At 35.6% G+C, this 12,300-nt stretch overlaps 3 protein-coding genes, 1 long non-coding RNA gene and 1 pseudogene across 4 annotated transcripts in view; 1 reads left to right on the top strand and 4 right to left on the bottom strand.

The window, feature by feature from the left end:
- LOC148908322 (uncharacterized) overlaps positions 1–2,303 on the bottom strand; it is a 2,807-nt pseudogene extending 504 nt beyond the window's left edge.
- Positions 1–12,300, bottom strand: part of LOC148908305 (uncharacterized) — a 188,228-nt gene that overhangs the window by 17,484 nt on the left and 158,444 nt on the right. The gene's annotated exons all lie outside the window — the stretch shown is intronic.
- On the bottom strand, positions 2,992–4,283 carry LOC116290505 (uncharacterized). Its single transcript, XM_089035185.1, has 4 exons — positions 4,185–4,283; positions 3,945–4,052; positions 3,304–3,619; positions 2,992–3,239 (listed from the first exon to the last, which is right to left on the bottom strand). The coding sequence occupies exons 1-4, from the start codon at positions 4,281–4,283 to the stop codon at positions 2,992–2,994; spliced, it is 771 nt and encodes a 256-aa protein (XP_088891311.1).
- Positions 6,507–7,329, top strand: LOC148908321 (uncharacterized). Its single transcript, XM_089035184.1, has 4 exons — positions 6,507–6,562; positions 6,638–6,752; positions 6,977–7,117; positions 7,270–7,329. Exons 1-4 carry the CDS (start codon positions 6,507–6,509, stop codon positions 7,327–7,329), a joined length of 372 nt encoding a protein of 123 aa, XP_088891310.1.
- LOC116290504 (uncharacterized) lies at positions 8,091–11,202 on the bottom strand. The gene is made up of 5 exons (XM_031697547.2): positions 11,015–11,202; positions 10,546–10,685; positions 9,912–10,144; positions 8,423–9,780; positions 8,091–8,346 (listed from the first exon to the last, which is right to left on the bottom strand). The coding sequence occupies exons 1-5, from the start codon at positions 11,200–11,202 to the stop codon at positions 8,091–8,093; spliced, it is 2,175 nt and encodes a 724-aa protein (XP_031553407.2).

Here is a 12,300-nt window from a genome sequence, read left to right as displayed (position 1 = left end):
ATGCCTTCTTCAATCCAAAACCTAAAAACAAATTTGGCAGTACCCAGGAATAAATTGTGCATAGGATCTATGGCACAGAATCTTATTATGTCAAAGTATTCAAGGTCTAAGAGACTGCAATAGAAAGCTATGCCATACTTCTTTGATAACTCTGTGGCTTTTTTCTTTGTTTTGCTGTCCCTTATTCTTTTTGCATGTTTTCTGTGATTATCATTTGTTCGTTTTTCCCAACTGCTTCTGTCAAATCCAGAATAGTCCCTTTTTCTCCCAAAGTTACCTGGAAACTTTTTTAGACATCGAGAACATCCTAGCTCTGCACTGTGTCCCTTCAAACCACAAAGTTTTCTTGCTGCTGGGATATCAGATGAAGTACACAGTACTGCTCCTCTAAATTTCAGTTGAACACTTGATAGACTGTTGTTTAGGTACACTCCTGACCATAAGCCTTGAGCTCATCAATGGCTGGTTTTAGAAATTCATTTAAGGATTTGGGTTCACGGTTCATTGATGGTATGATTCCTACTACAATTACATTTTCCCACTTAAATCTTTCAGACCTAGGTAAGTTTAACAGCACCAAGTATAACACACCTACAGAATAGTCTTTTCTTCTTTTCATGGGTTGAAAAAAATCAAAGTTTAGCATGAATCCATAGTTTCTTGGAGCATCCAAGAAGTCTTTGCCTTTGTATTTCTTGAAATCCTTCCAAAGCTGACCATCATAAATATCTGTCATTACTGGACCTGTAGGCTGACAAGCTCTCCATTCCTCACATTTTTCAGGGAATCCACTTTTCTTTACTAATTCTTCTAAGGGATTTATTATACCATTATAACAGTAGTAATGTATGGGGTAAAACTTTACTGCATTATTTTTTAATGTCACTTTCTTAACCAATGGGCTACCACATGTCTGGAGTCTTCTTCTTGCATAGGACTTGTTATTGCAGGTTTTTCCAACTTGTATACCATTGATATAGGTAAGACATTCATCATATTTGTAGCATTTTGTACACTTTGGGCACACAACATACTTGGTAAAATTATCTCTATTCAAACTCAAATATTGTCGAACCATATACATGGAGCAAGGGAGTAATGCAATAATTTCTGTTAAGATTTCATTTGAGATGTGAAGATTGAGAGCTTTAAAAAACTGGAGAAAAAATCTTAAGAGCCATATGAGGCCATTATCACTCAGATGGCAATAGCTTTGCCAAATGAGAAGAAAATATAACACCCAATGAAGAAGAGAATGCACAGTATGACAACTTTTTTTTGTTGGTTCTGGCAGTGGTGGTGCTGTTTCAATATCTTGGTTTATCAGGCATTCTGGAGTGTCACCCCAAATTTCACTGCAATCAGATTCTTCATCTCTGTCACTTCCATCATTTTCACTTTCATCCTGACTAATATCACTCTCTGTGAATGTTATGCCTTCATCATCCTGGAAAGTAAAAGTTATCGAATTGTTTAATTTCTCACTCACTAATATTAGCCAGTGGCAAAAAATCCATTACAGACATTTATATTTTCTTAATATTTTTTAATAATTTTTTTCTTAACATTTTTCTCTCACAGATACATTATACTATACAATTTCCTAGACGATTTTCATTTCTATAAAGAGTAGTAGATTACAAAATAGCTGAGGATAGCCAAATCATCTTATCATATTTTTACATAGCTAGGAGTGTTGTGTTTTCTTTTATTATTCTATTCACTTATCCAATCTGAAGACTTTGCATACTAAACAAATATTAGACATTAAGATTCCGCGTGTGGGTTCGCATAACAAGCCAATCCAGCTTTCACTCCAAACAACATCTTGCTTTCAATATAGAAAGAATGAGGTATACGTATATGCTATATCTGTGTGGGCCTGAAGGTTATATAGTTCGCTTAACCTGGTTAAGGAATGAGACTTACCAACAGTATGTGAGAATTTGATTCAGCTTCAAACTCATGATCATCACTCGGTTCTGATTGTTGAAAACCACCTTTAGCAAATTTATGAGCGTTAGCTTTACACCAAGAAAATACTTTAGCGTACAAATAGTTCGTTTGTAAGAATAGTAAATTTAGTTAAATATTTTACAAAAATACGAACCTCGCGGCAATTCCCCTTCAGAATCAGACGATGAAGTTTCTTCATGCGGTTCAACTTTGGAATATTCGTTAAAACCAGTAGCTTTCTTCGCGAAACTAAAGGAGTTCATGTGTCGTCTATACGTCGATTCCGAAACGTTCTCATTGCAATGAGAACAATAAACATAGCCAGAGTTAGCATTAAGGCTCGTCATGTCGCTTGTACGATGTAATAATCACAAAATATGCTGCTGAAAGTGCTACGTTCAAAGTAAGTAGACGCAGTTATTAAATAGCGGCGTCCAATGTTTGTTTACTAATTACCATGGGAACGACAGGGCTGTTTTCGTCTTTTCGGAGTCGTTTTACAATTTTTATTCTGTTTTTCCGTAAGGGACCAGGCTTCAAAAGCATATCATTAAATTAGAGGGCATCTAAGCTCACAGAAACTAGAAAAAAAGAATTGACACATCATCAACTGCTCTATAAAACGCGATCCCTTTACATAGCTTTAGTTGCGCTTTAACTGCAAAGATCCCCCAATACATCTTTACTTCCCTTTAATCTCTAACTACAAAGTTGTTTAAATAGGAACATAACTTTATCCATGTTTACCACGCAACATTAACGGTATATAAATCCAACCGTAACCTTTATCTACCTTTAATATACTACCTTTGATGTCGTTTAAAGGTGACTTACATTTAACACGACATTACGACACCATAAAACATTTGTAAATGCAATGCACCGTTAATTACCTTTATTTGATAGCTTAAAGGTAGAAATGTGTCTTTAATGATATTAAGCCTGAATATTAAAGGCGAATAAAGTGGTCATTTCGCCCTGTGGGCGTTTAGGCCGGCGTATCCTAGAACCTGGACTGGACTCTGTGCTTTCTTTTTATCTTGAACTGTGCTTTTGGACAATGTCTTTAGCAAGAGAAAATGATCGACCTTTAACGTACAAGTTTAATATGCTGTAAATGACATCTTTCCCTACGCTATCTTCTATTACTAGTTCATAATTAGATACAAGTGAATTATAGCTAGATATAACTTTCTCGTCATGAACACATTTGTGCACTATGCTTGCAATGTTGATGTTTTGTGGACAAGCATTTGAGGTAAATACTATAAAATACTTCTCAGCTTTAAGAAATATAGTTTCAGCATCAGTTGTTATAGACCACAGTCCTCCACGATTCAAACATGCAGATTCCTTTTATAACTGAAAATTCTTCTGATTCTTCAGCAGGCTTATTAAAACTGTAAGCTTTTATCTCATCCCTCTTAGATTCGTTATAGATCAAGTTATCTAACAACTTGAGCTTCACGTCGTCGACCATGACAACAAGGACGTCTGTAGTCATTGAGGTGTTTGTACTAGATTCTTCCTCCTGTTGTCTTGGAATTGGTTCTGAAGCTGTTGGGATTGGCTTATCGTGCTTCATAGTAATATGTCGTTTAAGTCCACGTATGCTCTTGCACTTTTTATTGCAGAATTCACATGTAACTTCATCTTTTTTGACCTAAAAAAATCGATTCAAGGATTTCAAAGTTAACTATGGATAAGCTTATAACAGTGAGTAAAGAACAACATACTACTTTGTCGATTTCTAGGCAATATGAATCAAAATGATAGTATATAGATGATAGATAGATGATTTATATTCAAACAGAGTGGGAGATTTATAATCTTTGTATTATTAAGACTATAGTAAAAGTTGAACTTTGAATCGGAACTCCATTGACAGTACCGTATTTGCGATGAATGCTGTATACGTAGAACTTGAGCAAGGAATTTTGCGACGGTTTCTAAAATAATATCAAGTCAATCCAATGTTTTAGACTTACCTCATCTACAGCTTCTAAAAATTCCCGTTCGATGTCCTCGTCCGCTTCTAAAATATCGAGTATTGCTTCCAAATTGTCTCCAAATACAAACTCTTCACTGTCGGCCGCCTTATTTGTTTTCAATGTGTGCACGGTCAGTGTCACGTGATGGTACGGTTCAACATCAAATGCGAAACAATAGGCCGGTCCTTTGAAGTTCGCCGGCTTTCATAACCATTCCCCTCTATTATATGGTCTGACCAACCGTGGAACTTGTTCTGTAGTCTCATTAGGTGATACCTCTGAAGTTTCTTGTTTTCCAGATTTCCGCTGAAATTCCTTATCCACAAAACTAGACATAGCAAAATCGTCAAACTTACTGATACTTAATTCGGCAACGATAAGCTACGACAAAGTTTGACAGCATTCTTGAGAATCTCTGTTCAATGCTTGTAACTTGATGCCAATCCTTGGTTTACCACACGTTTTGAATATGAGTGTTAAAACTAATCGACCAGAAATACAAAAGAAGCGACAACTCGTATTAGATTTCCTGATCATGAAATGACAACTGACAACAAGCCTAGAAAGAACCAATCAGTGTCGTATTTTGGTTTATTAATTCATGTAAGTACAGTAAAAATAAGTCTAGATGTTGCTCATAAACACGAATGCCTTCAATTTTTCTTCATAGCTATCTCCTTACTATTTTTTTGTTGTGAGACCAATTTTCCGGTAGAAAAGACAGTTTATATAAGACATAAAGAACGACAACTGAAAGAAAAGTGCAAGAGACGTCCGTCTACAGATTTCTTGTAAAACAAACGGAAACAATCATGCATCTATCGAGTAAAAGCTAACTAGTAAAGTTCAGATAAAGACACATATTATTTCTGTATATATAATATACATATATATTATATACCTTTTCATCATCACTGTATTATTTCTGTTGCTCTATTTATTTAGGAATACGTCAACAAAACTACTTTCTTTTTTTTCTCTTTTGGGAGGGAGCTGTAATAATATTTGACAAATAAAACAAAGAATGCGTGGTTAAAATCGTGTTACGGCTGTTACATGCTTGTTAACCTGCCGTAATATCTCTTCTGTAAACAGATTCCTCTCTTTAATCTATCATTCAAAGTTTCGAGATAGTAAATAGATACATTTGAAAACTTCAACCAAAATACAGCACACGTGGGTGATATTGACGTATGCAAATGAGCATCCTGTACACCATCATGGCGGACGGTAAATTATGCATGTAGTATGACGTCACGTGCAACATGGCTAAGAATCGAGGACAGCTTAGTCGGTCAGCGGAGCGAACTGCAGGCGCGTATTTCCATAATTTCAATATGGCAGACAAAACTTATTATAGCGTGGAACGAATTATTTCTAGAAGAATCGAGGGAAACACAGTAAGTATCTTTGATTAAATGAAACTTTCTAAACTAAGATATACATTAGAAGTCGTTTTAATAATGTTGTTTCTTATTATAGACGTTTTATCTTCTTAAATGGGAAGATTACAGTCTGAATGCCTCGACGTGGGAGTGTGAGACAAATTTGACGCCTTTGTTGTTAAGGTAAAAGCAAACAACTATGACTTAATGTACACCAAACAACCCCTTAGATTTAGGTCTTTATAATCAAAATATACTCCTCTTTGTTAGATCATACGAATGTCCACAAGTACCCCAATCAAGACTTCAAGAAAACATAGATAGACTGCTCGTGGCCATATCAACAAAGTTAAAAGGCAAATCAAGATCACCAGTGGTTCTCGAATTCCACAGCGACTGCTACAGGTTTTTATTTGATAGAAAAAGAGATGAACATCCAGATGGAAAGTCAAGGCTTTTAAGCAAGGACTGTTTTACAGCATGTAATTTCCATGAAGGATGGGATCAGTGCCTTGACAAAAATGGTGATGGAGTTTTTATCAAATTCCCAATCAAACTCAAGACTTTTTTATCGTTGTCACCTAAAATTCATGCAACATTTAATGAAAATATAATAATTTCTCCAAGAACTCCACTCGAAAAGTTATCTGTAGACTTTGTGAGACAACCATATTCAATTCTCAATAATTAGAACTGTTCTATATTATTATGCAGTTCAAAATAGTTAAATATACCCAATATGAAAAAGATAGCAATAAATAACGCTTAAGGTGGTTGATATGGATAAAATGCACTTGATTTTTTTCACTCAGACCACTTTATATATGACATTTTAACAATTATGTCCTATAAGTTCTTACTTTTTTGTTGAGAAACGGCATAAAAAAACAAATTTATCGTAACTAAGACCGCCATTTTGGGTCGCCATATTCAAATAAGATACCATGCAATTGCAATGAGCATGCGTATCAGAGAAATAAGTTAGTCTAGTGAGGTCTTGTTTACACGCAGTAACACGAACCTGGTAGTTGTTTGATGTGTCACATGATGAAAAGAACCTATGAGAAGACGTTGTTGTTATGACCTTGCACGTGAAAACTTCACTCCTCTCTTATTGTTCGCTGCTCTTCTCGCTTGCTGTTTGAAGCTTGTTGCTTTAACTTTGTCTCAAAATATGGCTTCTAAAGAGAATGCGTTGTTGGTTTTCGTCACCGAATTTGAAAGAGAAGGGTAAGTACTTTTCTATTGAATATTTTCAACTTTCGTTGTACCGTTATAATAATCAAAATTTTTAAAACGTTTTAGACTTGTGATACCCGAGGGTCTAGTGCGCTTGCTCAAAGGATTTTCTATTAAAAGCAGGGAGAGCAGCGAGAAAATGAGGAGCCGCATTTACCGACGGCTTTGGTGCCTAATGTGGGTAAGTAACTAGTATTTTATTTAGTTTTAGAATTTTGAAGAATTTTTACTAGACGGTACTGCTAGCTAGTTGTGTATGACTCGGAATATTCAATCCCTATTACGCCGTAGTAACACGTGCGAGTATTCAGACGTGAAATTTTCTTTAAGATAATATTGTTCTCTATATCTGAAAAATTGGGCATATGTATTTCAGGACGTGATAGATGTTATTTATTTCTCTAGTTTGGAAGCAAGATCGGGGAATGCGTGGTCGCTGGAACCACGCAGAAACCAACCTACGTCTATCCAGACTGTGTGAAGCAAGTCATAAGAGCAATGGTCCCTGGTAACCTAGCGGACTATCCAGATCCTACGGGGTCAAGGGTATGTCATAAATTCATCATATTTCCTCAAATGGTATTCAATGGCATCCACTTACATGAAAATATTCAATTTCTCTCCGTATTGTGTTCCCAAAACAAGACATACATGTAACTGTGAAAATAAATATATTCTTCCTCAAAATTGTTTTATAGGTGTACCATGTCAAACTAGAAGATTTGTCCAGAGCCAAATGGCCTGCCACAAAGAAGTAGATGGTTTAAATAATCTTATGTTCACTTTCAAATTTAATGGAAAACATGTGTATTTTTTAATTTTTTTAATTTGTCTATAAATCGATTATGATCAAATACCTAGCAATATTTTGTATGTAAATATCTAACGCAAAAGATTATCCTTTGAATGCTTTTAAAATGATGTGTTACGAAATAAAAAGGCTTCTACTGTTTCTTTTTCTTTTAAATTTTAGTATTGAAATAAGTCTGGATTCTTTCTTTTGATGCTACTATCCAGCAAAATAAGTATAATTTGTAACCACTGGAAACTTTATACCAATAATAAATCCTTTTGATTTGAGAACTTCATAGCATTCATGTTTATTTATTTCATATACTAATGTTAAGCACACTATACAGAAACATTTAAATTTGTTACTACTGGAAAAATATACATATAATAAACCACTGTGATTACTATGATCAGCAGTTTGTCCCTATTACTAAAGTTGTGCTCCTCTTCACTTCTCCCTTTCTATTCCCATTCCCTATTTCTTTTGCATTTCTTGGATAGACAGATAACAAAATGATATAAAAAGGCTCACCAAAATACAGTTACAATTAAAATATGCTTGGTGGATAATAAGTTTATTATACAATCCTGCAAAGAAGACACTTTCTACTTTTTTGTAATTACTTTTTTTACAGTAAAGGACATGACAGAAAGCAGTCCACAATACAGTCTCATTAATTTGTGTGTTCTTTGTAAAATTGTATAATCTACAGTCTTAGTGTATCTATTAAGAATTTTTGTTTTTATTCAAAGGACAAGTTCTGTGGGAAATGCGCAAATGTTCTTTACTTCCGCATCTACATTGCTGCCCACCAATATTCACTCTGGCTCCTCGGGGAGCATCGGTTGCTTTTGGTTGTTCCCGAGTGCCAGTGTTCTTGCGAATTTTCTTTTGTACCTCCTGTAATAATTCTTCTTCTCCAAAATCTTCCCCTTGGTCCCCATAGTTATGCACAATCTTTTGCCTCTGAACAAATTTCTTCCTATTGTGAACAAAAATAAATAAACAGTTTGAATTTTTTCTTATATATACAGATGCTGGTTCTAAATGTTTATCACCTTTGTTTGCTCTCTTGAAGACGTTGTTGCTTTTTCTTTGCTCTAGCAGATTTTGCTGCATCTGTTCTCTTCTTGATAAGCCCCTTCATTCTCCTTTCATTTTCCATTCTCCATATTTCCTCTAGCCCATCAGGAGTTGGGAGGTGCAACAGGTCATACAATTCCTTCATCCAGTGATATGACGGACCATATTCTTTATACATAAATGTCATATTACTCTGGCATAATCCAACATTTGTAATAAATTCATAATGTAATTGGTGTAAGTTAACATTCTTTGTGTGAAAGCGAGTCAACACATTAAACTTGCTCTCAGGCATGCTTGAGTGTCCTCTCCCCATTTCCTCATGCACAATATCTTTGGCTTTCTGAGAAATTCGGGTACACTCAATCTCGTACAACAGAGCATGAAGCTCACAATGAAGAATCTTTCGAGTCGTATATGACTTACCAGGGCATTTCAACTGAGGATCTTCATCTTCATCACTATTATCAATGTCATCATAATCACTGTCTTCATTATCACTGCCATCATCATTACTATCATCATCATCACTTTCATCATCATCACTTTCATCATTAATATCACCATTATCATCACTTTCATCATTACTATCACCATCACCATTACTAACATTATGATCACCACCACTGCCATCATCATCATCACTGCTTCCAGCATCATTACTGTCATTACCATCACTTCCATTGCTTACACATGACCCACAAGAGCAAATAACCAGGGCATGAAATCCACACTCCTCATTTTCGCCATCCTTATTTATCCACTGGTGGATATCTCTGCAGTGGTATCTTCCCAATGCTATCATACGCCTGGAATATTCCTCTGAACTATTGTGACTCTGTTTTAGAGCAGAAAAATGATTTCGTTTTGCAGCAGCAATGAAATCATCAGAAAGACACCCACATGATTTGGAGTGTTTCTTACCTTCACAACAGCATTTTGCTTTGCTAATTTCTGGGCGGTTTTTCTTGTGCTTATCAATAAAGCCTTTGTCAACAACTTTCTTCCCCTTGTATTCCTTCAAATTGTTCCCATGGGAACGTCCAACATGACCTCCACACAGCATCACACGATTCAACTCACCATCAGGAAAAATACTTCTAAATGATTTTTCAGCAGTTGAATCTTGATCCTGCCAATTTAAAGCAATGTTGAGGCCCTCTTCTTTGGCCTTCTTGAAAAGCAAATAGGCAAGGTGGCCCTCGGCAGCTTTGGAAGTGCCTTCCCATAAATCAGTGTCACAAACACTCTTTTTCCCTCTCATACAAAGATGACCATAATACAAAATTCCACCAGAAATAAAATCAAGGATAACAAAGGTGTACAGCATTGACTATGAAAGCCCCTTATTAACCAACATCCATCAGACTGCATATTGCTTTTTGCTTTTTCACACATGCCATCCAAGACAGTTTTAATGTGTGGGTAAGCCAACTTAATAATTTTCTGGAAATTAATTCTTGCCAGAACATCTACACCCATACCTAACTTCAAAACCTTGTAATAGTTATGGTAACCTTGTCCATATACAAGAAAGCAAAGGGCTGTTGCCAGAGACACACAGTTTCGTTTGTGGTGTATTAATGCAACCTGACTACTGGCATAGTGAATTTCATTGCCACAGCCAGAACATGCAAAATTGACCTTTACTGCACCTCCCAGGCCTTTGTCTTGGATCTTTACTGGTACAAGTTTTCCTGATTAAAACAAAAGTTATGAGTTATGATTTCATATTCACTACATTTATAATCTCATTTTAATTGACAAGCTTTTGGCCAACATTGGCCATCTTTACGGCTATATAAAATAACTTACGATGGCAAAAGCTCACAATGTGTTTACATGACAGATGGAAACATATAAATACAAATAAAAGAGCTATTACATAGATATTACAATAGCACTAGTAGTATTTACGGAACATCACAATTTGTATACTCTTTGCTTGAGGTATATGCCTGTGATGAAAACTGAGTAGTACTGTCATAATATTAATGAAACGGTGACATAGCATTGCCAAAAATATTGCATTAGGTGTTTAACCTAAAACCTCAGGTCCCTCCTTGCTACTGATTAATTAGAAAAAAACATAACTTACCTTTGCATCCAGTTGGCACAGTACAGGAATGTGTCTTGTTGATTTGTTCTATAAAATCCTCTAACTGAGATGTCATTGCTATGTGATACTTTACTGGAAGCTCAATTGAGATTTTACTGTCATCTTGGTTGACTTTGAGCCTAAAATATTTAGAATAGATCATTTGAATATAAATGGTTATAAACATGGCAATCATAAATATAATAATAAATAAAAAAATAAAAAAAACACCTAATTGCAAGATAGCTGTCATATAAAAATAAACTACATTCTGCAGCCCCTGATTTCAATATCAGGAATTATGGTATTTTTCCTCTGTTATTTTTGAATTTGTCTATCACAATTTCCACAAAAAAATGAGGTCACTATAACCTGTTATACAGGACAAAATAAGAGATATAGAGAAGTAACAATCAAAAAATTTTGCATCACCAAAAACATACCAAATCAAAGAAGTCATGCAACTTACCGTTTCTGCTTGAAGGACTTCTCTGGGGAGCTAAGGCAGTCATCACTACTTGCCGAGGGTAAATAATCAGCGTCTGATTCGTCTGAGAGGATTCCTCCTTCCTGCTCTGATCGAATAAATCCTTCAACGGCCTTAGAAGAATAAAATACTCGTCCCTCTTGATTTATCCATTTGAAACCTTTCGTCATTTTCTCGATTTTCCAACCATGCTTGGTAAGATATTCATTTGTAATCATTAGTCGCGAACCAGTTCCGACACCACGTAAAGAATGAGCGTTCAGAGACCGTTTTTTGTTGTGAAACATTTCTTTTTCACAACGAAATCGAAGTCATTTCAAGTATCATAAGCGACACGCAAAAACACTGCTTGAGTATGTGGTTCGTGTTACGCGCAGGAACTGCGCATGTACAAAAAGCCGTTGCTATGGATTACGTCATTTGTTTTGACCGCACGGCGTCCTAATGGCGTCCATTCTTGAAATCGTCGACATTTCGGCTTTTTCTCGGGATTTTCGGCTATTTACGGATCGCAATCGATTGGATAACGAACCAACATTGATCTCCTACGACATATATCAAAATGGCGGCCAAAACTTTTGCTGTTAGCGTTTGATGCTGAGTTTAAACGATGAATAGCTGATCAAGCACATTCTACTGACCGAAAGTAAACCAAAATATTTACCTAGAAGTACAAAACTTGGCACACGGGTAAAAAAGGAATACCAAAAACGTTTCACCGCTGCCCGGAACAAAATAATAAATAGTTGTGTTGTAATAATTAGTCAAAGTCAAAAGTCGCTCAATTTTCGCATACTCGTTTTTCCAAGCAGGGCTGCGGCGAAAAGTTATCTTCTTGTATTAAGTTTATGTATACAATATTTGAGTCGAGAAATATTACTTTCCTTGCGAGATTTATTGAAGAAATTCGTCTTTATGCTCTGGGTTTTCTGTGCTTTTTTGACACCTTAGCTGTGAAAATTCACACTTTCAATTGCATTTTTTGAAAAAAAAAATTTTGTAGAACGTGTCTATGGAATAATTATGAATGTGTAGATTATATTTTTTCAGAAATATTTCCTTAAATGACATGCATTTTGTCCATATCAACCACCTTAATTAGCGCTCAAATAGACGAGACATTGTCGAAATCTCGTGGAGTCACACAAAAGAAGTGCATTGTTAGACTATGACATTAACTACATTTCTTTTTGTTTTTTATCTCTGTTTCCCAGTACTCCATTTTCCTTTTATTGTACTCCCTTGGGTCTCTTTCATGGTGTCTCAGT

Source organism: Actinia tenebrosa, unplaced genomic scaffold (assembly GCF_029948245.1).
Source record: "Actinia tenebrosa isolate PJP-AT-01 unplaced genomic scaffold, QUT_ActTen_1.0 PGA_scaffold3__52_contigs__length_22856419, whole genome shotgun sequence".
NCBI classification, from domain to species: Eukaryota; Metazoa; Cnidaria; class Anthozoa; order Actiniaria; family Actiniidae; genus Actinia; species Actinia tenebrosa.
The sequence above is the reverse complement of the archived record's forward strand: the minus strand, read 5'-3'. Positions and strand labels throughout refer to the sequence as shown.